The following is a 21,482-nucleotide window of genomic DNA, read 5'->3' as shown; positions in this document are numbered from 1 at the left end:
ATGAGCCCCTTGACCATGACGTAATGGTAATTCACATTTTTACAAGAAGGTAGGCATCTTGAACTAGCACTTGGGCGTGGCATGGACGGCGTTAGAATCCGGGAATGGTACTAGCTCTGTGAGCTTGGGCAAGTTACTTATCCTCACGATTTTCCAGTTTCTGTAAAATGGGGATGATGGTGGGGATACCAACAGTAGCTGGGAAATGTCTGAGGACTAAATAAGATAACCAACATGCCCTCTTGACACATGGAAAACACTCGATAAATGTTACTTTTGGAAACCTGTTTTACACAAAATCTTCATAACTTTTGATCTAGAAGGGACATTAGCAATCATGCTACCCAATTTTTAATTCGACCATACATTTTAGGACATATTGTCTGGAAAAGTCAAGTGACTTCTCTCAGATCATTTATCAATAGAGACAAACAGATTAGAATTGGAGTGCTCAGCAAAATGTCCTTAGGCCTCTCTAGAGTAGGAAAACCATTTTTCTTTGGTATATGACAAAAGGTACTCCTCTCCTAAAAAACGTATCTTTGTAAGCTCCCTGTAAAATGTGAAGCCTCGACATACAGTAGTTGGAAAAGTAAAATGTGAGGAAAAGACAAAAGCAGAGAGAGAAAAGTCACCTTTTACCCAGTTTGCTGAAGATGGTAATCTGAAAATTTTATATCAATGAACGATTAAAAACTTAAAAATGACACACATTTTTATGGAGTTAACTTTGAGAAAGCTTTCCAGGATCTATTAACAATATTCTCTTGAAGAAAAAGACCTCTGTTTCTAAGGTAGGAAATTTATGTTATAGACGCTAGGATTCTGCTCAGGTAGGTAAATGCTATTTATACGTAATGATTCTCTGAAAAGCCTTAAGGATTCCAAAAAATATACTGTAGAAAAACTTATGTGAAAATGGATGAAGAGCAAGCTTAGTCACAAATATACATAATTCCATACACAACTATGAAAGAAGTGGAAAAGACATTGGGATGTGGGACAAAAACAGGATGTATGCTCCTTTATCTTTCTGATCTCTCTGGTTCTTCTCAGATATAGGAAAACCCAACATCCTTTGCGACCTTTGGAATTTGATTTGCTTTGCACAACGAGAACTAGAAGGCCCCTCGTCTCATTCTGAAATCTAATTAAGCACAAAGGGAATTAGTATTTACCCATGTCTTATCCCTTATATACTTCATGGATGCCCTAAAACATTTGGCACTCGGAAAGTCAAAGAACGTGAGGTCTGGGTAAGATTTTTAAGGTTCTGATGGTCATGGTTGGAATAACATAGGTGGTGCCCCATTTCATTCAGCAGAAGCTATTCGTTTGTTTCTCTACAGAATTGTTAGACATTATCACTTCATATGTTAGACATTAGAACAGAAAAGGACAGCTATCAGTTGCTGTATTTCTGAACATATTATCAAATTTTCTTGGAAGTCCTTTTTTCTCTTATGAGATGTCTGGCATATTATGCCTTTAAATGTTAGCCAGACTGATAATGATTGATGGTGACAGTTACTCTGACTTGTATACTTAAGGGACAGAACTGGTATCAGGAGACCCGGGGTCTACTTCTTAGTGTTAAGCTGTGCTATTTTCGTGTGCCTGTCAAAGATCCACTATTTCTGTGTAGTTACTACTTTGTGCCTCCCTTGGCTCAGTAAACTATAATGCAGACACAGTAATTCTAGCTTACTTTTGTTCAAAGTGGAAAGAAGGTAGAAGTCCAAGGAATTATATGTTAAAAACAAATTCAGTCATTCATAATTGAGAAGATGTTTTTTATGAGTCTCGAAGCATGAACAGAAATGTACATAATCCACCATGACATCCAACCATGTTGCAATAAAAGTTATTTGCTGTAAAGTAATAAGCACCTCATCCTTTTTAATTCTTTTGATTTTTAACTCTAGCATCACTTTTATGTTAAAACTGTATTGTCTAAAGAACAATTTCAGTGTGAGGAGAGTAATAGGGGACAAAAGACAGACCATATTAGAATAAGCTAACTGGGAACGAAAAGTGGGGCCTAGAGTTCTGGAATTGAAACTTGATTTTGTGTTTTTCCTGTCTAAGTAGGAGTCTCACATCTCACGAGTAGGGGGCATGATCTGAGACACGTTAGGTATTTCCATTTAAATGGGGGAGCTGGAGGTCAAGGACATGTCATGAGAGCTATAAAACAAAATTGATTTGATTTCATTTATGATTTTTTTTTTTGAACAGACAGGATGGCAGGTGGAGTAATGAAGACGGGATTTCCCAGTAAAGGTCCTGGAGCCTCTCTGGGCTAGCCTCCAATGCCCTATTAAGGTTAGTATCCCCAAGGAGGCTGCTGACCTAAGGAATAGCAGATTCTCCTGGGCAAGGGGAAGGGGAAACTGGCGGGGTTCCAGAAGGGCTTCCCTTAAGACCACCTACTTTTTTTTTTTTTTTTTTTTTTGGATACTGCAGCTGAGATGCAATGTCACACCGCTCTGGAAGTTATGAATTATTTTTTTCTGGGGAAACAACATAATCTCACAGTTGACTTGTCATGAGCCAGTCGTGCCATGATATGGTACTTACAGGCCTGCGAAAAGCTACAGAGTGACCTACAAATGCAAACCAAAGATAGGGATTGTGTATTTATTTGATGTTGGCCAACCAACCTTTTCTGGCCAAAGTTCTGGTTGGCATCATGGAAAGAATGTTGGCCAACAATCAGCAGCGGGACTCTTGACTCTTAGACGCTTCAGCCACATCATGTATTTTAGGTACGGCTGGTTCGTGTTCTCCCTACCACTGTCTCTCTAACTACTTTTGATTCAGCTATTTTCAGTCTGCAGGCAGGGTGTGCTCTTCTCATTCCTAAGTGTCCCTTCTGAACTGCACCTTCAGCCTGTGTGCCTGTTAAGTACAGGTGTCTGTGCGGCTTTGGAGAAGCCCATCAGCATTTGGAAACCCCCGGGTTGCTCACAATCACCAGGAGACGGACAGCCCACTGTGTGTGGTTTGTCACAGATGGCTATACCCCTCTTCGCAGAGTTAGCTGGAGCTCTGCTGAGTCAGAGTTTCAAAAACAATGATGAGCTCAACTATGCAAGGACCTAGATAGACTCAGAGCAGATGTTTCCAAGTTTTCACAAAAGCAGATCTCAGCAGCTTTTCATATAATTCAAACAGTAGGCGCGCAAAGATTTTGGCACACAAAGCAGGTTGGCGGTTCTCTTCTCATTTGTTGTAATAGATCGTAACTCTATAATTCACTGAAATGAGCTCCCTGTTTTCTGCTGAAACAGAAAGCCCTTCTTGCTATTAAGAGTTGAGTGAAGGAGGAATGGTGATAGGATTTGATGTTTGGTGGCAAATGGGGAAGATGAAAAAGTGCTAGGGGCGGATGATGGCGATGTTGTGCGTAATGCAAGTGTTCTTAATGCCACAGCGCTGTATACTGAGAATGGTAAGTTTCACATTATGTGTATTTTGCCATCCCTCCCCCCCTCCCCGCCTCCCCCACCAGCCCCCAAAGAAAAGTATAGCGAAAACTGCAGGCATGTAGGTTTGGGTGGGAAAACAGAGTTTCAGTATTGGACACAGAAGAACTGTTCTTCTCACAGGAACCTTTTCTTTCTGCTGCACATAAGGGAGTCCAGAATCTTAGGGTATTGAACAGCAGAGCTTAGGACCTAAAAATAAGAAAAGTTCTAAATAATCCAAGTGGATAAATCTTTATTTCTTTCCTTTTTTTTTTTTAAGTTTATTATTTTTTTTTTTGTTTCTGAGAGAGTGAGTGGAGGAGAAGCAGAGAGATAGGGAGAGAGAGGATCCCAAGCAGCCTCCACACTGTCAGCGCAGTGCCCGAGGCGATATCAAACCCACCTGAGATCAGACCATGACCTGAGCCAAAATCAAGAGTTGGACACTTAACTGACTGAGCTATCCAGGTGCCCTGTGGATAAATCTTTCTTAATTAAGTGGTAGAAACAATGTTTTCTAAGAATGAAAAAATTGAAAAGAGTCTTAACTTCCAAAATGAACAAGAAGGCATTCAAGAAACATGTTCACTGAATTAGGGCTAGGGGCTGGCGATCTCTTGAGGCACTCAACTGGTACTGATCTTTGGATCTATTTTGATTCAACAGTTTAATTTGGGAAGGCCATTGTCAATGAGCTCCAGACTATTCAAAAGGAAATAAAACATATTTTAAAATAGAAAAACAAAGCAGTCTGACCATGAAAATATCTATATAATGAACCTGAAACTACATGAAGAATGTCATTAAAGAACCAGATTAAGTTTAGGATTCCCGCCCCCCCCCCTCCACTCTTTAGCCCATTGTCAACACTTCAATTCTATATTTTAACTATTAAGAAATGGAGTGTTTGATATCCAACCTACAACCCACTAAGATGCATGAGGCTTCTTAGGGAAAGAGATTATCAAAACAATGGCACAAGGGACTACAGTACAGCTCTCTCTGGGCTCAAGAGGGAATAGAATTGTGTTCAATTATAAGGTCTACCTTGGGGCAGTGGGGAGTGGTGAATTTGGGTCTAGATTAAATAAGACAGCTGATTAATTAGCATCACCTGGACTAACACTCTAACAAGACACAGGATAACAGCACAAACACCTCTAAAATGCTTCACCAATAGTTCTAGTCTGGAAATTTTAACTCTGGCCGCCATCCTAAAACTTTGATGTCAATCTGGAACAGAAGATGGGAGGACAGACAGTAGAGGTCTACTCACGTCTTTGAAGAAAAATGACCACTATAGATAGGTTGAGGTGGCTCTTCGATAAATTATTCTAAAGGTAGAAGGGACTGTTTTGAGTTTCAAGTCCCTCAAATACAATGGCATAAAATTCAGAACACAGACAAGCAGCGCTTGCAAGGAAAAGGATTTCTAGAAGCAAAGACTGAGTTTGTTTCTTTGCAATTTATGGCTTAAGGGCCAGAAGCATAGAAGCACCATTGCTGATTTGAAAAAAAATATGTTGAGGGTAGTAAGGTAGAAATTGTGAAGAGTGTTCAGTGGTGAATATGCGGGGGGTGGGGGGGGGTGGTGTTACAGGTTTCAAGTATTCACTGTACTCATATATTTATAGTCAGTTTTGTATCAAAAAAGATGGGGGTGGTTCAGGATCTTTATTATACAGTATAAATTAAGTCAAAGGGATATGATATTTCTCAAAGTGAATAGTTCTCAAACATTAATAATGTATGGGTTTTAAAGAAAATGTCACAAAACCCATATGAGAATGCACGCTCATATTCTTAGACCAACCCCTGTTTGAGAAAAAGTAATCTGCCTCAGAAATTCTATGAATCTAAAGCATCACTATGAAAGAAATATATCTGGCAAGACAATCTTTTATTTCATCTATAAATGCAAACACAAAATTAACATGTTCCCATAGAATTTTGAAATTCCTAAAAACACATCTGTTTTAGGCACTGTGTATGGCTCCAAGTTTGGAAAACATTTTTCTAGTCTAAGATTTGACAGCTTGTGGTCTCAATTCAAACATGAAAAAAATAGCGTCCTGTGGCCTGGTTCATAAAACTCCTATTCTAAATTTCTTTTTAGATGGATTAGACTTTCTATTCCAGCCTCTATTAAACATCCATTGTAGGTGCTTAACATAAATATATTAAGTGAATGAATGAATACATCCATACTAATGCATTTCACCCTAAGTCTGCTTTCATAGACTCTGCACACACAACGATGACCTACTTATTTTGGAGAGGACCCCTCTCCATACCCCTGCTTTTCTTAGGAAAGGTTTTCTGAAGAAGTTTTCCTTGTCTTTGATTTGGGAAACTAATAGTCAAACCAATAGTTCAAATCAATTGCCAGTTCTCTGTAGGCAGGATATATAAAGCAGCCGGTAGAAAGTGGTAGGTTGTCAACATACACATCAGAGAGATCTCACCTCCCTTGTGAACAGACACAGGATATGAAGTAGGGACACCTTAAAGAAAGACTCTGGGTAGTTTGTATTGTAACATGGCTTATAGTGAAAGTACAACCTCTAACCCCCTTTTTAGGAGAAACAGGAGAGGGAATACAATCTATAAATAAATATTTTGAACTAAATAATACAATTCTTAACTCCATATAAAAAATTAAAAAACCCAGAGAATAGGTGTTCCCTGAGGATATAAACCAGTTTGTGAGATGATGACCAGTACTGCTCATGGATGAACCCAGAGTTTATGATCACCAGCAGATCACTTTCTCCGACAGCAAAGATATTGGTGAACTACATCCACGTCAAATCCTTAGTCACAAATTTTCCACAGTTTCTGCTAACCTATGCCACACTTATATTCAAGACCGTTAAAGAGTTGAAGAAGAAGAAAAAAAAAACACCCTACATACACTGGGAGTTATTTTGGATTAATTTCTAGAAGGTGGGCCGTATTCCTCATCTCCAAGGCCCGTTCCTTAGATGATTAAAATCAAACGTCAGAAACCAATGCTTAGCATTTGTTACTTAGAACATGAGGATACCCAAATGAAAGGCTAGTTTCCAGGTCTGAATCTAACAGCAGGATGAAAGTATGCTTCCATGTGGGACTGGGAAATTGCTGCATTGCGAATTTTCCTCCATATTTGCATCTTAGCACAGCTGCTAATGTGCTGGACAGAAGGGGCCACGTAGATTTTACATGCTCTGGCAGTGTATTTTCAGTAGTGTTTGGAAGTCTGCATGTTTGCATAAACTATTTTGCTCTTTGTATATACCATGAACAATTATTGAAAAGGAAGGAAGGAGGGGAGAGAAGATAGCGGAAGTTAGTCAAGAACTCTCAAATTCATTAATTATAACTTTCCTGCAACCAATAAAACAGGGCCTTCAAATCGTTTCTTTGTTTTAAGATAAATACTGTGGGTGTGTAGCTACCAAGAGGGGGTGGGGGTGGAAACGGAAGGAGAGAAGACACTCACCTAGTTCGGGTGCTTTGCTTAGCACAAATGCATAAGCCCAGAATTTGCTGACAGGTCCATTGTAAAAACTCTGGTCACAAACTGACTGCTTCAGGCCTTTGGTCATCAAAATGTACACCATATAAGCACCAGTTCGAAGAGCACCGAATATACTTCATAACGAAAAGAGAAAAGAAACAACATTCAGGAAAATAATTTCATTTCTGACATTACTCACACTTTGAAGACTGTCTGCCGCTCGTGGGAAAGAGGTATAGATGACTCATAATCATTTGCATTTACCCAGAAGCATCTTAAAATGTTTTGTAAGCAAGAGTAACAAAACTTCTTCGCAGTGCTTTGTTCTGAAAACCATACACAATGCCACTTATTCTTCATCAGCATACCCCAAAAAGGCCATGGACAAGGGGAATGGATCCAGGGCAGGCTCTCACGAGGAAGTCTAGTGACCTCTGTGTTTCAGCTTGAGGAGAACTGTCCTTTGGGGACGATATGGGCTTGGCTGAAAACTCTTGGAATCATCTCAAGTCTGTCCTATTGATGAGGTTTTGGGGCGATGGCGAGGGGTCTGGAGCCGACGACCAAGAAAGAATTCTTGAAGACATCTTTGGTGCAAACAGGTGATTTTGTTGAAGCATGGGGAAAGGACTTGTGGGCAGAAAGAGCTGCCCCGGGACCACGAGGAGAGACTGGTTATATACCATGAAGTTGCGGGAGGTAAAGTCCAGTGGAAGTTTCCAACGAGATTTTCATATGCTAAAGAAGACTCACAGGATCCTGGAGGCCTAGCTATTGTCAAGCTAAGGCTGTTTTTCCCTCTAGCAAAGCATTAGCATTATGACAGTAGGGAGTTCCCGGAGAAACCTTTTACTGTGCCTGCCTCAAGTATTTGTCAATGGGCTGCAGGTTATAAGGAGATTTAATTTTATCCGACATTTCCTTCTGCCTTTGTTTCCCACATCACTATGTCCAATCATTTTCGAAGTCCCCGGCTCTATTGCTCGAGTATCTGTTTATTTCTCTCCACCAACTCTTCCTTTACTTTTGGACTGGCCTCATCAATGTAGACCTCCATGGCATCTTTTTGGACCCCAGCAGCAGCCTTTAAACCACTACTATCATTGGTTACCCTTTTCCACTCTAATCTGTCTCACAGAAGCCAGAAGAAGGCTCAGCTCTACTGTCACCTCCTCCAGGAAGCCATTCAGGTTCACTCCTCTGAGCTCTCCATAACCACATACTAACACTGTTCAAACTCCGTCATGTGTTTGTCTCCACACAGGCATAGGTACTCAAAGACTGTTGAAAAACAAACCGACTTATGACATTTTTATTAAGGAGCCTTTAAGGAAACAGGAGAGCTCTGGAATGTGTTGAACTCAGTGAAGCAACCCGAGGTGTGAAACACCTTTGCAGCTGGAACAGGCAGCCTCCGTTACAGACTGATCCCCCAGGCATATGTGCCAGACCATGCAGACCACACACGTGACAAAGCAAAGCTGGCAGACCATGTGGGGAGATGTACTTGGCCATCATTTTCCTGGCAGCATCCCCTTCAAAGGTCGAAGTCAGTTAGGAGATTAACCAGTGAACAACTGTTGAAGTGAGTAGCAGCCTCACCAGATTGGGAAATAGGAGCTTTCATTTCTCTTCAGAGGCACTATTGTTTATTCAGCATGTCTTAAGAGTTTGCTTCCGAAGAAGTCATTGCTCTGGGCTACAGGGTCTATAAACAGGCATCTACCAACTAAAGGTCAGCTTTGCATAAAACCAATGTGAAGAAGTTGAATTCCTTGCAACTTTTTTTTTTTCAAACGTTTATTTATTTTTGAGAGAGCGAGAGATAGAGTGTGAGTGGGGGAGGGGCAGAGAGAGAGGGAGACCCAGAATCCGAAGCAGGCTGCAGGCTCTGAGCTGTCAGCACATGCCTGACGCGGGGCTCGAACTCACAAACTGCGAGATCCTGACCTGAGCTGAAGTCAGACGCTCAACTGACTGAGCCACACAGGCTCCCCTGGCAACAGTTTATTGGGACTTATAAGTAGCTTCTCTAAGGATATACTGCCTACATTAAATGGAGTTACTCTTTCCAACATATAAAATGATTCTGCTTAGGATTTATCTAATCCTTTAGTAGCTTCCCATTGCATACAGAATAAAACCCCCAAGCTTCTTAACACAATCTACAAGGCTGTGAATGTCCCTTTGTCCCCCATCTCTACCCTTCCCACCTGCCATTGTCTTCTGGGTGACTGTGAGCCAATTATTCCAGCGCTTTCTTATCCTTTCAGTTTCCTGCCTTAGGAACTTTGCCTAAGAAATGTCCTCTTAGGGAGCTTCTCTCCCTGTTCTTTCAAGGCTGTTCCTTCTCACTTTCTTATCTCAAAGAAATGTCCCCTCTTAGTGGGATGACCTATGTCTTTACAGTCAACAAACTGTCCTAATTTGGGTGTGGAGGATTGGATTTCATTGGTAAACTCAGGTAATGAAACTGTTTCTGTCTTACCTGAACTGATTTTTTATGTGTTGTCTTTACCTCACAAGATGACGGCTAAATTATAATATGAGAAGTTGCCAAACCCCTCCCTCTTTCTCCATATTAAAAGAATCCTGATTTTGTTGTCTCTCCCAACTCATAATTCTCCCAAGAAAGTGACACTATCTTCAATTTAGGAGTAAATCCTAATTACTTAAGCAAGTTTTAGCAATCCCATTTCCCTTCCCCAGTGATTTGTTAGGGTGGGCATTGACCTACTTCCCACTTCTAGCCAACTGTGATGTGAAGACAGGGCTGGCAGGGGGCCTTTGGGGATAGGTTACTTGCTCTTTACTGTGAATTGCCTGGAATCATAGCAGCTACTTTCCAAACAGGAGGGAGCTACTGGGGAGACAAAAGTGCCTCTGAGAGGATGCCAAAGTATCCCTTCAAAATGTGAGGGAGCTGCGGGATTAACCAATGCCTCTTACCTCAAGGCTTCTTGTTTTTGATAAAGCTTTCTTTCTTATTGTATAAGCCCTTTGGGGTTTTGCTTTCTATTACTTGCATCCCAGCAGACACAACACACCAGATCTGATTTTCGGTAGACCTTTGAACACTAGTTAACATTTCCGTGGCTATGTAATACATCTAAGTCAAGCTACAACTTACTACGTCAGTTATCTGCTTTCTATAAACCAGTGGGAGATACATCAATGACTGTTGTACAAGCCCAAAGCAGAGAAACACACAAGTGACATGCTTTCAACACGTTATCAGTCTCTGCTCATTAGTCCCTGGTCTAGGACTTTTCCGAACCATCAGCATATTGTCCGGAGCACATCCCTCCTGCTACCTCCGGCCCCCTGAACACAGCAAGCAGAGCCCCTCCTCTACTAGGTTGTGTGGCTAGACTCTGTACTTCACCCGTGATCAGAGCAGATCCGAGGACAAACTTCTGGAAAAGTCACTGTCCTCTCACCTTCTCGAGTCTCAAAAATCATGGTAGTTCATGTCCAATTTCTTAAGTATCGGTACGGTTTAATCTGTTCCTTCAACTGTTAAATATTTATTGGCAATGTCCTAGATGCCGAGGTGACACAAACCAGTAACTCTGGTGAGTGGTGGTGGTGGTGGCGGTCCTGGAAGACTTCAGAGGAGGTGGTATTTGACTTGGGGATAAATAGGTGTTCAAGCTTTGGGGGTCAGGGAAGATGGAGGTCACCTCAGAGCACTGCAGAATTAAAAGTTTAGGTATCAGGATGTTGCCACAATATTGCTGGCAACGAGCGTATCGCACATATTATTGTCCCATATCTGGGCCTAAGCCTCACTCCCTAAGCTCTGAACAATAAGGCTGACTCAGAACAGAGGACAGTGCATTTTTCAGGGAAACCGGCAGTGCCAGCCATCAGGCCCATGTGTCTGCAGGCAAAGGCACTTTGTTGTGATGTGACAATGCTCCTGCTGGGGAGCCGTCAGGGAGCCACTTAGCCAATGGGATGATTGTTATCTGTGGGAAGCCAGTAGCTCTGCCCCTGGCACATCTCGGCCACAGCATACTTTGGAACCATGTGGCTCTTTAGTACAAGTGGGCACAAGGCCCTGTTATACATCAAAATATACTTTGGATCCGGAGACATTCTCCCCTCCCTAAGTTACGTCATCTCGAGAGACACTGTGATGTAAAAGACAAATATGCCACCCATGCTCCGCTATCCCCGGTCCTCGTGTCTACCAATGGCAGACATTCCTAATCAATCTTGACACTCTTTCTGGCCATGCCTGGACATGGCATCAACACTCTCAACCACTCTAACCCATTCCAACAGATGAGAGCCACAAATTCCAGGCACAGTGCTCTCACTTGCTAGTTTCATGGCTGGGTGACTTAACGTCTCTAAGTTTTTGTTTTCTGAAATGTTCTTATCTAACGTGCACATTAGTTCTATGAATTTTGTAGGACGATACAAGTAAGGTATTTAGTTAGCACACAGCCTCTGGTATAACTGAAAACAGTTTTTGTTATATTATTACTACTTTATTACTATTTATCATTGCTATTAATGCCACTTTACTTGGTCTGTTCTTCAGTTTGGAAAAGCACTTTTACCTGTCTAACCTCACTGGGTCAGGCAAAAGAGGTTAAAGCTAATTAGCCCTGAATGAAAGTCAAGAAATACATATACAGAGAATTTGATTTGCACTGATGATTGTTCATATTATTAAGTGTTTTAGAGAAGGTGTTTATTGTTAAGTGTTTCATGAGCCAACTTTTCACAAAACAGGCGACAAGCAGCAAATTCAAAATTGGATGTGAAATCAGCATTTTCCATAGAACATCTTGAAGGAGAGACTGTTGGTATAGAGAAGCATCTGCTTCATGTAAAATTTATCTTTCAACCAAATGATAAAAGATTATTCTAAATCTAGGGCCTCAAACCGGCTGAGAGTCTGGGCCATTGTGTTTAATGAGGGCAGATTAGTGCTCTAGTACGTCTTTTTCCCAGCTGTAAGGTCACACTGGCATTTTTTAAAAGAAATACATAATTCTTTGTGTCAAGGTCCAATTTTGATTATAATAGTGAAGGGACTAGGAAAGAGCTTCGTGAAAGGAGCGGTGGATGTTTCCACTCTCTTTCCGCTACATTAGGCACAACGGGGATCTGGGGGAAACCACAGCCCTGATTAGCCTAAGATGCTTCTCAAACAAATGTTCTAGATTCTTTGTCCAGAAGAAGTCTGTTTCTTCATTGTTAGCCATTTGCCATGGCACGAGGAGGTACCAGGAATGCTTATTGGACTATTAATTATGATACTCTGGGGGTAGAAAAGGGAACCGTCTCTACATACATTTCTGACTATTTTAAAGCAGGCATATATTAGATTGACAATAAAAAAATTTGTTTAAATAGGCGCTTAGCTACAATTGCTATAATGAATAAACAATCACAGTTGTACTGGCATGCAAGGCCTTACATAAACTTTTTAGTGGGAAGTTGAGATGTAACATTAATCCCTGATCAGTCAGCCCATGGATGGCACACTAGCATTGAGCCTGGTGGAAAAAACTGGGAGAGTACACATATGTATTTGGTCGGGATTCTTTGGATATATAATATGCTACATTAAACAGATGTTGAAACATTTAGAGTAAAAGTTTGGAAAACAAGTTCTCATTTTCAGGTTGTATTAGTTGTTTTCTTTTACAAGCATAAGAATTAGAGTCCTTTCTAAAGAAGTGTGAGAGACATGGCAAATTTTCTTTCAAACCCAGGCTCTTACCATGAGGCCTAATCATTTGTCAACCTTGAGAAAAGGGTGAATAACTCTGTATTCCAGCTTTCCAATTTTCCTGCCATCTGGAAGTCAAAGTGGAAAAATCTCAGCAATAACCACAGAATTTCAGAATTCTGCCCTTGGTAGACAGACTCTTAGGTATAAATCATCACTCATCTTCTCAGTTATTTCACCGTGAATGTCAAAGGTAGATAAACTCACTTTTACATTGTTCCCTCATTGGCCTTCGATTTAAATGAAAGGTATTTTGGAATCAGAACAAGGTTTCTGAAAGGTTTTTATTCTGAAGTGCCAGCCACCCAAGTCCCTCACCCTATTAACTCAATAACCAAAGGGGTAATTACTTTTAGGATTGGGCAATGAAATGTTTTAGTATACTTGTATCCTATAATAAGAAAAAGGGGGAAAAAAGGTGCGAGATTTTGTCAGTTGTCAAAACATGGCAACAGCTGATCTAACAGTAGTAACTCTATAAACATAGTGGAGGTCACTGATTTTCCTGATAACAAAAGTTGGAACTACCATTTGTCATAGACTCTGACAATTTTCAGAGTAGGAAGAATATTCAATAATCCCAGAATGGGTTAAAGTAAATTAACAACAACCAAAAAATCTACTCTAATGTCTTTAGACTCAGGAGGTGATACATGATTATGGTGCTTACGGTATGGAATAATGGCATCTGAATGTCAGTATCATGTTTCTATTGACCAAGTGCAATCCGGCTTCTAAAACCTCTCTGAAGGAGAAGGCAGGCATCCTTAAATAGAGAATGTCTATTTTAGTTTAGCCTAGTATTTAGCCTGGGTTAAAAATGCACTTTGCAATACTAACATAACAGATCATCAAGCATCAAGATGTGCATTTTTCCCCCAATAAACCAGCAGTTAAATGGGAATATACATCGTAACTTTTGATAATTTACTTCCCCTACTCCCCCACTAACAAGTCAGAGTACACAGTTTTATCTTTTACTGAGTGATCATTTCTAGGTTTGACTCATTTATCTTGATTGGAATTTTTAATCAGACATCTCCATTACAAAGTCTTGCAAACAACTTATAGACTAAGACACACGAGGCTAAAATTGCGTATTATATACGTCAAAACTGAAAACACATACATCTTATGTAATACTTCCACTGTTGGAAACAGAAGTTACCATTTAGGTAAACTTGCAAAATCTAAAAGTCTACTAATGCGAGAAAGGTAAAATAAATTACAATAGACACAATGTAACTATAAAGTATGCCAGGTACATCTGCCTTAGGTGCTGACATGGAAAAGCTCCAATATACAGGATGATTAAGTGAAAAATGTAAGGAACAGAACATTCCATGTGGTATGATCCAACTGGTGTACATCTAAAAAAGGTTGTAAGGTTACCTGTACATGTATTGATGGCTATAAAAATATTTATGGAAAAAACCCTTCAGCTGTTAGCAATGACTCTTATTAGAATTGTTTTACAATAGCCATGTGATGCTCTTTTAAAGAGATTATTAGAAACCTGATTTTTAATGTCTATTTCTAACATTTATAATCTGATGCTAAATAATCCTTGGGCTTTTTTTCTTAATAAGAAAGGATACATTAAAAGTCTAAATGTTATTAGATAATGACCATTTTACTTTTCAGATATCAGATATGTTAATTTTCTTAAGTTTTTATTTATTTATTGAGAGAAAGAGAATGCAAGCAGGGGAAGGGCAGAGAGAGAGAGAGAGAGAGAGAGAGAGAGAGAGAGGGAGAGAGAGAATTCCAAGCAGGCTCCACTCTGCCAACATGGAGCCCGATGCAGGGCTTGAACCTATTAACCATGAGATCACGACCTGAGCTGAGATCAAGAGTCAGACACTTAATCAACTGAACCACCCAGGAACCTTGAGATCAGACACGTTAGATGGAGTTTTTAGTCTAAAGGGGAATCACATAGCCAACAATCATCATGAAAAAGGCCAGAAGTAAATCATTTCAAACTTAGGTACATGTTAAGACAGAAAAGTACCGAGTAGAAAAGCAGAGCCTACTTTAGAATAGGAAGGGGAGGATAGATAAGGCCTCTTTGGAAAACTATCATTTAAGCCCTGAACATGGAATAGTTTCTACTACATTTCTTGCAATGGTACCTAACTGTTAAATAGCAACACAGATAACGATATTCATGAATCCTAATTAAAGTTACATGTTGCAGCATGGAATCTACTGGAGCTGAAGGTTTCGTGGAAGAAGCTGTAGGTGCAGAAAGTCTTGCAGTACAGGGAAGGTATCTTAGCAGGTAATATGGTTCCCTGACAGACAGACGGTGGGCATATACTCTGTGATGCTCTCTCTACTCACCACAGATCCCCCTGATAAGCCAGAAAACTTCAGTCTCAAACACACGTTCTTATTCAGTGTTTGGTAGGATGGGTTGACTTCAAGTCACTTCCTGATGTATCAGTTTATTCTCTTAACTTGTAAATCTAAGCCTTAAAAAAGGAAAAAGCCTTACGAGGTCTGAATATTGCTTAGAAAGTAGTGTGGGGTACAGTCCATGCATCTGAAATATGCAGTGTGGATATAATACAACACACTGGCTCCAGGTACCTGACAAGGCAAAGAAATGCTGGCTCAAGTTTAAAAAAATAACCTTAAAATAGCCTGGCAGAGTGGGAGTAAGGATGGGTAGGGAGATTAAAAGAAATATCAATAATAAGGGCAATTGGTACCATCATAGATCTCAATTAGAATTTCCCCAAAGAAATGCAATACCTGGCTATAGAACTCATAACATTTTACTTTTAATTTGAAATTTCAAGATTGCACAGTGTGCCATAAAAGACAGGATTTTTTTTTTTTTTTACTTTTATTTGAGCTACTGTTATTATGCTGTGATCTGAGATATAGGAATTAATTTCATCTCCTTAGAACAACTTAGCCCCATTGGGGCCCGAGTGGAAGGCAGTCACTGCCTAACATCACCCTGATTCTCAGACCACAGTGCCAGCTTCAATTCTTGCTGACAAGTACTTGACTTTGTGCAAGCATTGTGCTAGACGCTGGCACAATATTACGCATTTGAAGAACTTTATTGATCTCCTCCATTATAAAATTTTATTTTTACAACTTCATGAAGCATCATTATCCTGGTTATAGAGACAAAGACATGTGCATGGGGAGGGCAGGGGACCGGCCTAAGGTCACCCGGTTACTAAGTACCAGAATCCTCTGACTGTATCTCCAGTGCTTTTGCTTTTTACCCAGTGCTGATCCCAAACTCCCTACCAGGCTTTCTTAGCTTACTGGTTTTTAGCCTGATTGGGCATTACAATCACCGAGAAGGTCTAAAACAATTCTGATGTCTAGGACCCATCCCCTAAGAACTGATTCAGAATCTTGAACATGGAAGCATGAAGGACTCTGGTTTAGGGACTCAGTCTGGAGTCTGGAGTCTTCACCCTCCAAGATGCCTTCCTGCCTGTGCCTCTCCCCTACCCATAATTCCTACCTCATGAACCTTTGGATGAAGCAAGTTACCTATCTATGCATCAATGTTGTGCTAGATGAGAACACTTGACCCTGAATTTTAAACCTTAGAGCTCTGCTAAATTCTACAGAATTAATGTCTTTTGATTGGTACACTTTCTGCTTTTGCCTTATCTTCTTTATTCAGCTACTGATGGGATCTTATCTAAGGTACTCTGGAGCAAGTGGAGACTGGCCCACAATTTTCAAAGAACAATGTGCTGATTTCTGGACTTTCACAATGGGAACAAAGAGATAAAGTGCTACCATTAGTGACCCCAAATAAGCACAGCAGAAAATTAAAATAGGGGAGTTGTATGAACTCAAAAGAACCTAAAGATGAAGGTGGGCAGTAGTAAAGATTAATGTTGAAGCCAAAAAACTCACGAAGATCACATAAAGTGATTAGTCATCTTGTTTCTACAAAAAATGTTGTTGCTCTGAGAAAACTCTTAATCAAATTACTAGGACAGTGATGATTTCAGTGCTAAGACTAATAGCATTGGCCCACTCACTCCGCTGCACAGTCTTAACTAGGTTTCATAGCCACATGAGGAAACCAAACTTCTTTTTTTCTGAGGGATGATTAATGAAAATTTCATTGGAAGAGTACTTGAATCATGATATATAACATTTTCTGTTGTGAAAATAACGGAAATCTTTTTAAAAACAAGAGTCCAGAAGCCCTGAAGGGAGAGCTCTCATACACAACACCCTATGGGAAGAAGCATTCCTTGAAATCCCCAACAGGAAGAAGCTTAATTTACATACTCCAGCAGGAGTGAGGAAGAATTTTTCTGGTCTAGCAACAGCCCAGCAATGAGAAACCACCACACTCAGTCAATGAGAAGCCATAACAGCCCCTCCCAGCTTTCTCCTTTCCCCTTTAAGAGTAAGCCCCTCCCCTCTGCTCTCTGGACTTGCCAGAGTTGGCTTGTCCTGAGCTGCAATTCTCTGCTATTCCTAAATAAACTCATTTTGCTGGTAAAATAGCTGGCTCTTTTATTTAAGGTCAACGTTGTAAAAACAGTCTCCCCCACTCCCACCCAACCCCCAGACTAAAACAAAATAAAAGGAAGGGAGGGAGAAAAGAAACAAAGAGAGAGAGAAGAGAGAGAGAAAGTTATTATGACTCTGTTTTCCACATCCTTAAATTTAGGGACTGGGAATGTCCTTCAGGATTCCAGCCCTAAACTTGTGTGAGTTCAAAAAGAGAGGAAACATATATGAGAAGTTGCGGCTCTTTATATGCCCCATTTATTCCTTTGGGCTTATGGCTCTAAAACCCATCAGATGAATTTTTATAACCTTTTTAAGCAGCACACTGGTTTTTTTTCTAGAATTTTCATAGTTGTTCACAGTAATTGAAGAATCCTAATCACAATACCAAAGAAAGTAAATTTAAATAATATTCATTTCACAAATATTTATTAAGTACAAATACCTACTAGGTGATAGGCCCTGAGCCAAGTCTCACTCTTATCAAAAAGAGTTTAGTTTTTAAAGAGATCACTCAAATACCACCACTGGAAAGAGATGGTAGGAGAGAAAAGATATTCCTTTCTAAATCTGCTTTTGATAGGGTTATACAGACCTCAAGGGAAATTTCTGAGGAATTTTCCAGAGAATTACAGGGCCTGAAACATCTGGTGAGCTCTTTGTCAGGTGAACTTTATGTGATAAGGGCTCTGAGAGTCAGCCTCCCCATCACCCCAGTCTTTTTTGCATCAGAAATATAGTAGTTCTCAAATGAGATCAATTAACCACCAGCATCAAGAATTAGAGGGGTTGGGGCACGTGGGTGGCTCAGTCGGTTAAGTGTCTGACTTCGGCTTGGGTCACACGGTCTCAAGGTTCGAGAGTTCAAGCTCTGCATCGGGCTCTGTGCTGACGGTTCAGAGCCTGGAGCCTGCTTTGGATTCTGTGTCTCCCTCTCTCTCTGCCCCCTCCCCTGCTTATGTTCTGTCTCTCTCTCTCTCAAAAATAAATAAACATTAAAAAAAAAAAAAGAAATTAGAGGGGTTGGACAGATAGACAGATATGGACTGAAGCTCTTCAGTGATAACTACTGACTTGCTAGAGTGCCTAATTTTTAGCAACTGGCCAGTGATCTCAGAACGTTAACTCTGCTGGCTAAAAAAGTGGCGGCTGTAAAAATCCTTTGTACTGGTAATCCTAGGAATCAATGGGGATTTAACTTCCAGGTGCAACTCAACTTTAAACTCTTCAACTGCAAAGTTGGAGTCCACATTGGTCACTCTTGAGATAAGTCACGTTGGCAGTGACTGCGTTGCAGAGTTCATGTGCTCCCCCAAAAGAAACCCCAGCAAGAAACCTTCAGCAGCACTTAACAGTCCCTGAAATTGTGGTCAGTTCAGAACCTCTCATCCTAAAATTATCAACATACTGGAATGGCTACCCTGACATTTGTGAACATCCAAATGGTCTGTTCTGAACTCCTCACACCCCCACCTCACGAACTTACTTTTGCCCAAAGAAGCCCGAGAATTTCCCCTCTCCTGCATCTCAACACCCAAACCAAAGCCACCACAGTCCTGCACGACTAGGCAACAGGATCTCACGGGCCCAATTTAATTGCAAAATGATTTTAAAAACAAAAATCATAGTATAGAGAAGCACATTTTTATCCATTTGTGTATACTAGGTCTAATTAAAGAGGAAAAATTCACTTTGTTCCTTAATTTTTCTACAGATCTTGGCTTGCTTCCTATTTCCATTTTTCATATTAATTCAAATTTTTCAGTAGAGAATTCAAACAGGACAAGTTTGTATCTACTAGCAGCAAAAAGTGAAAATGACCAAAGTGGCTGCTTTTATTTAACATGCCTATGAAAAGTTTTATACATAAAATTTCACCTGTCTTGATCCGATTAAATAAGACCTGCATATCCCTCAATAAGACTATTTACGTAGTAAGGACTTAATAAAATGTTAATCACTAAGAAAATATAAGAGCTCTTGAGAATTTAATACACGTGAAAATATGTCTGAAAACTATGGCATCGTCTACAAGTTTAAGGTATTGTCAGAAAGGCCGCCTGGCATTAGGGCAAAGAAAATCTGAGACCAGATTCTTAATCTTGTCTTCTTCACCTATTGAGTGCTTTAGAGGATGTGTCATAAATCTTCTCCCTTCCCTTATAAAATGGAGGTGACACTCTCTAATATTCTGCCTATATCACAAGTTGTCGCAAGGATCACATCTGCTGATGGATGTTAAAAATCACTGAGTTGACAGTAAAACATTCCTATTGATACCACTACTATCATCAATGAATCTTTTCCTGACTACATCATTCTCATTTATAATCTCTAATTTCTGTCTAAGCACATACACTCGTAGTAACTGGGTTCTGTGAACTTTTAAGGGCTAGGAACAGGCTTAAATTGCCCTTACCTATTCTGTTTATTTTGTGCTTTTCTTTCTTCCTCACACACAAAAACATCTTTTAAGGTCAATCTGTTAGATTTTAATGACAATATTTTGGTAACATTCAAGAAAAGACATCTATGTACACATTTGTCTCTTAGTAAGAAATCATATCTGACTACTAACAGATTAACAGTTGAAAACAACAATGCTACCAAAATCAATACGGAGAGCATTAAAGCTCAGATCCCTTGTTTTAATACTGGAAAAACTTTCAAGCCCATTCAGCTTCTTGGTTGGGACCACAGGTTTATGGAAATATTTTCATCTCTTATGTTTCTATAACACATGTTCCACTGACCTCATAGAAGCTGATAGTTGGTACATTTTGCACCTGGATTGACTTGACATTCAATCACTCCTATCCTAGGAGTATTTCCTTTCTTTCCACAGAGGAATTTCATTTTTTAACCCTCAAGGCAGAAAAAGCTTAAAATGGCATTAAGTATGTTTTCACAAATTACCTTAAAGGTCTTTGGTATATTAGACAGTAGTATCTGTGAATTACCAAATGGCTCTCAGGCACCTATAAATAATAGGAACTCAATGGATGTTTCTGTGCTGTGACATTTATGATTATCATGATTGGATAATACAAACACAGGCTTTAAAAAGTTGAGACACCATGCTTGTTTTCTTTTACTTCACAGATCCTCAGGCTATTGGAGTTTCCAAATGGCCTTATCATGCATACCTGAACTCCTAAGATCCCGTAAATTTTCTCAGGGAGAAGGTCTTCTCACTTCATTATTGCATGTGAGTGTGGAGAAACAAGGGGGAACTCCTTCCACTTCTGTCCCTTCACCTCCCAGCCATCCCAGCAAATAAGATGGTGCCCTTGAGGTTTTAGAGTTTTTCTCTCTTCTGGAGGAAAAGCCCGCTTCCATCTGATATTTGAGAAGAGAAATAAAAGATATAGCCAAGAGCACAAGTGGAAGGTTGGTGGTTTGTGTTTGGCATTTCTGGTCTCACCTGCTGGCCTTCTCCCTTCCTGTTACTCCTTTCCTTTCCTGTAACCTGTGGCCCTTCAAAACTTTGAGTTTCAAAATACAGGTTCTTTTGCTTCTCCTTTTCTATAGGAAATTCACCTACTTTCTCAATTAGATGTTAGAAGACAATGTGATTGGAGGAGAGAATGAATGAAACTCTCTTACTCTTTCTGGGGAGTTAGAGAAATTTTCAACTGATAGAATTGCAGATAGTCCCAGTCTGAAGAATTCCAGACAGGGAAGGGGTAGGGATTTTTAATCATTCATTCATTCATTCATTCATTCATTCAACCAATTCTTTCTTGAGTGTTTTGTATGTGCCAGGTACTATTTTGGGTGAGGGAGAGGCCTAAAATTTTAGGACCTGGATAATTTAAAAAAGAATATGGATAAGTCATTAGGTACTGGAATACAAGAGTAAACTCAACAGATAGGTCTTGCATTTCTTAGTGCTTACATTTTAAAGCAGGGACAGATATAGTACATCAGGAAACATATAATATGCCGGGTGATGGGGGCACCTGGGTGGCTCAGTTGGTTAAGCATCTGACTCTTGATCTCAGCTCAGGTCATGCTCTCATAGCTCATGAGTTTGAGCCCAGCGTGGGGCTCTGTGCCAACAGAGCAGAGCCTACTTGAGATTTTCTTTCTCTCCGTCTCCTCCACTCATGTTTTTTTTTCCTCTATCTCTGTCAAAATAGATAAACAGACTTAAAAAAAAATAATATGCCAGGTGATGGTAAGAAAGATTAGGATGGCTGGCTGTGAATTGGGCTTGATGTTTTATTATTTCTATATATTCCAT

General features: G+C 40.0%; 1 protein-coding gene across 1 annotated transcript in view; it reads right to left on the bottom strand.

Moving 5' to 3' along the window:
* Positions 1-21,482, bottom strand: part of ELOVL6 (ELOVL fatty acid elongase 6) — a 143,353-nt gene that overhangs the window by 3,160 nt on the left and 118,711 nt on the right. Inside the window, exon 4 of the mRNA XM_030313254.1 lies at positions 6,955-7,106. Coding sequence (XP_030169114.1) covers positions 6,955-7,106 — 152 coding nt within the window. The remainder of the gene's footprint in view (positions 1-6,954; positions 7,107-21,482) is intronic.

Source organism: Lynx canadensis, chromosome B1 (genome assembly GCF_007474595.2).
Source record: "Lynx canadensis isolate LIC74 chromosome B1, mLynCan4.pri.v2, whole genome shotgun sequence".
Classification (NCBI taxonomy): Eukaryota; Metazoa; Chordata; class Mammalia; order Carnivora; family Felidae; genus Lynx; species Lynx canadensis.
Note: the sequence above shows the minus strand (reverse complement) of the source record. Positions and strands in the feature narration are given on the sequence as shown.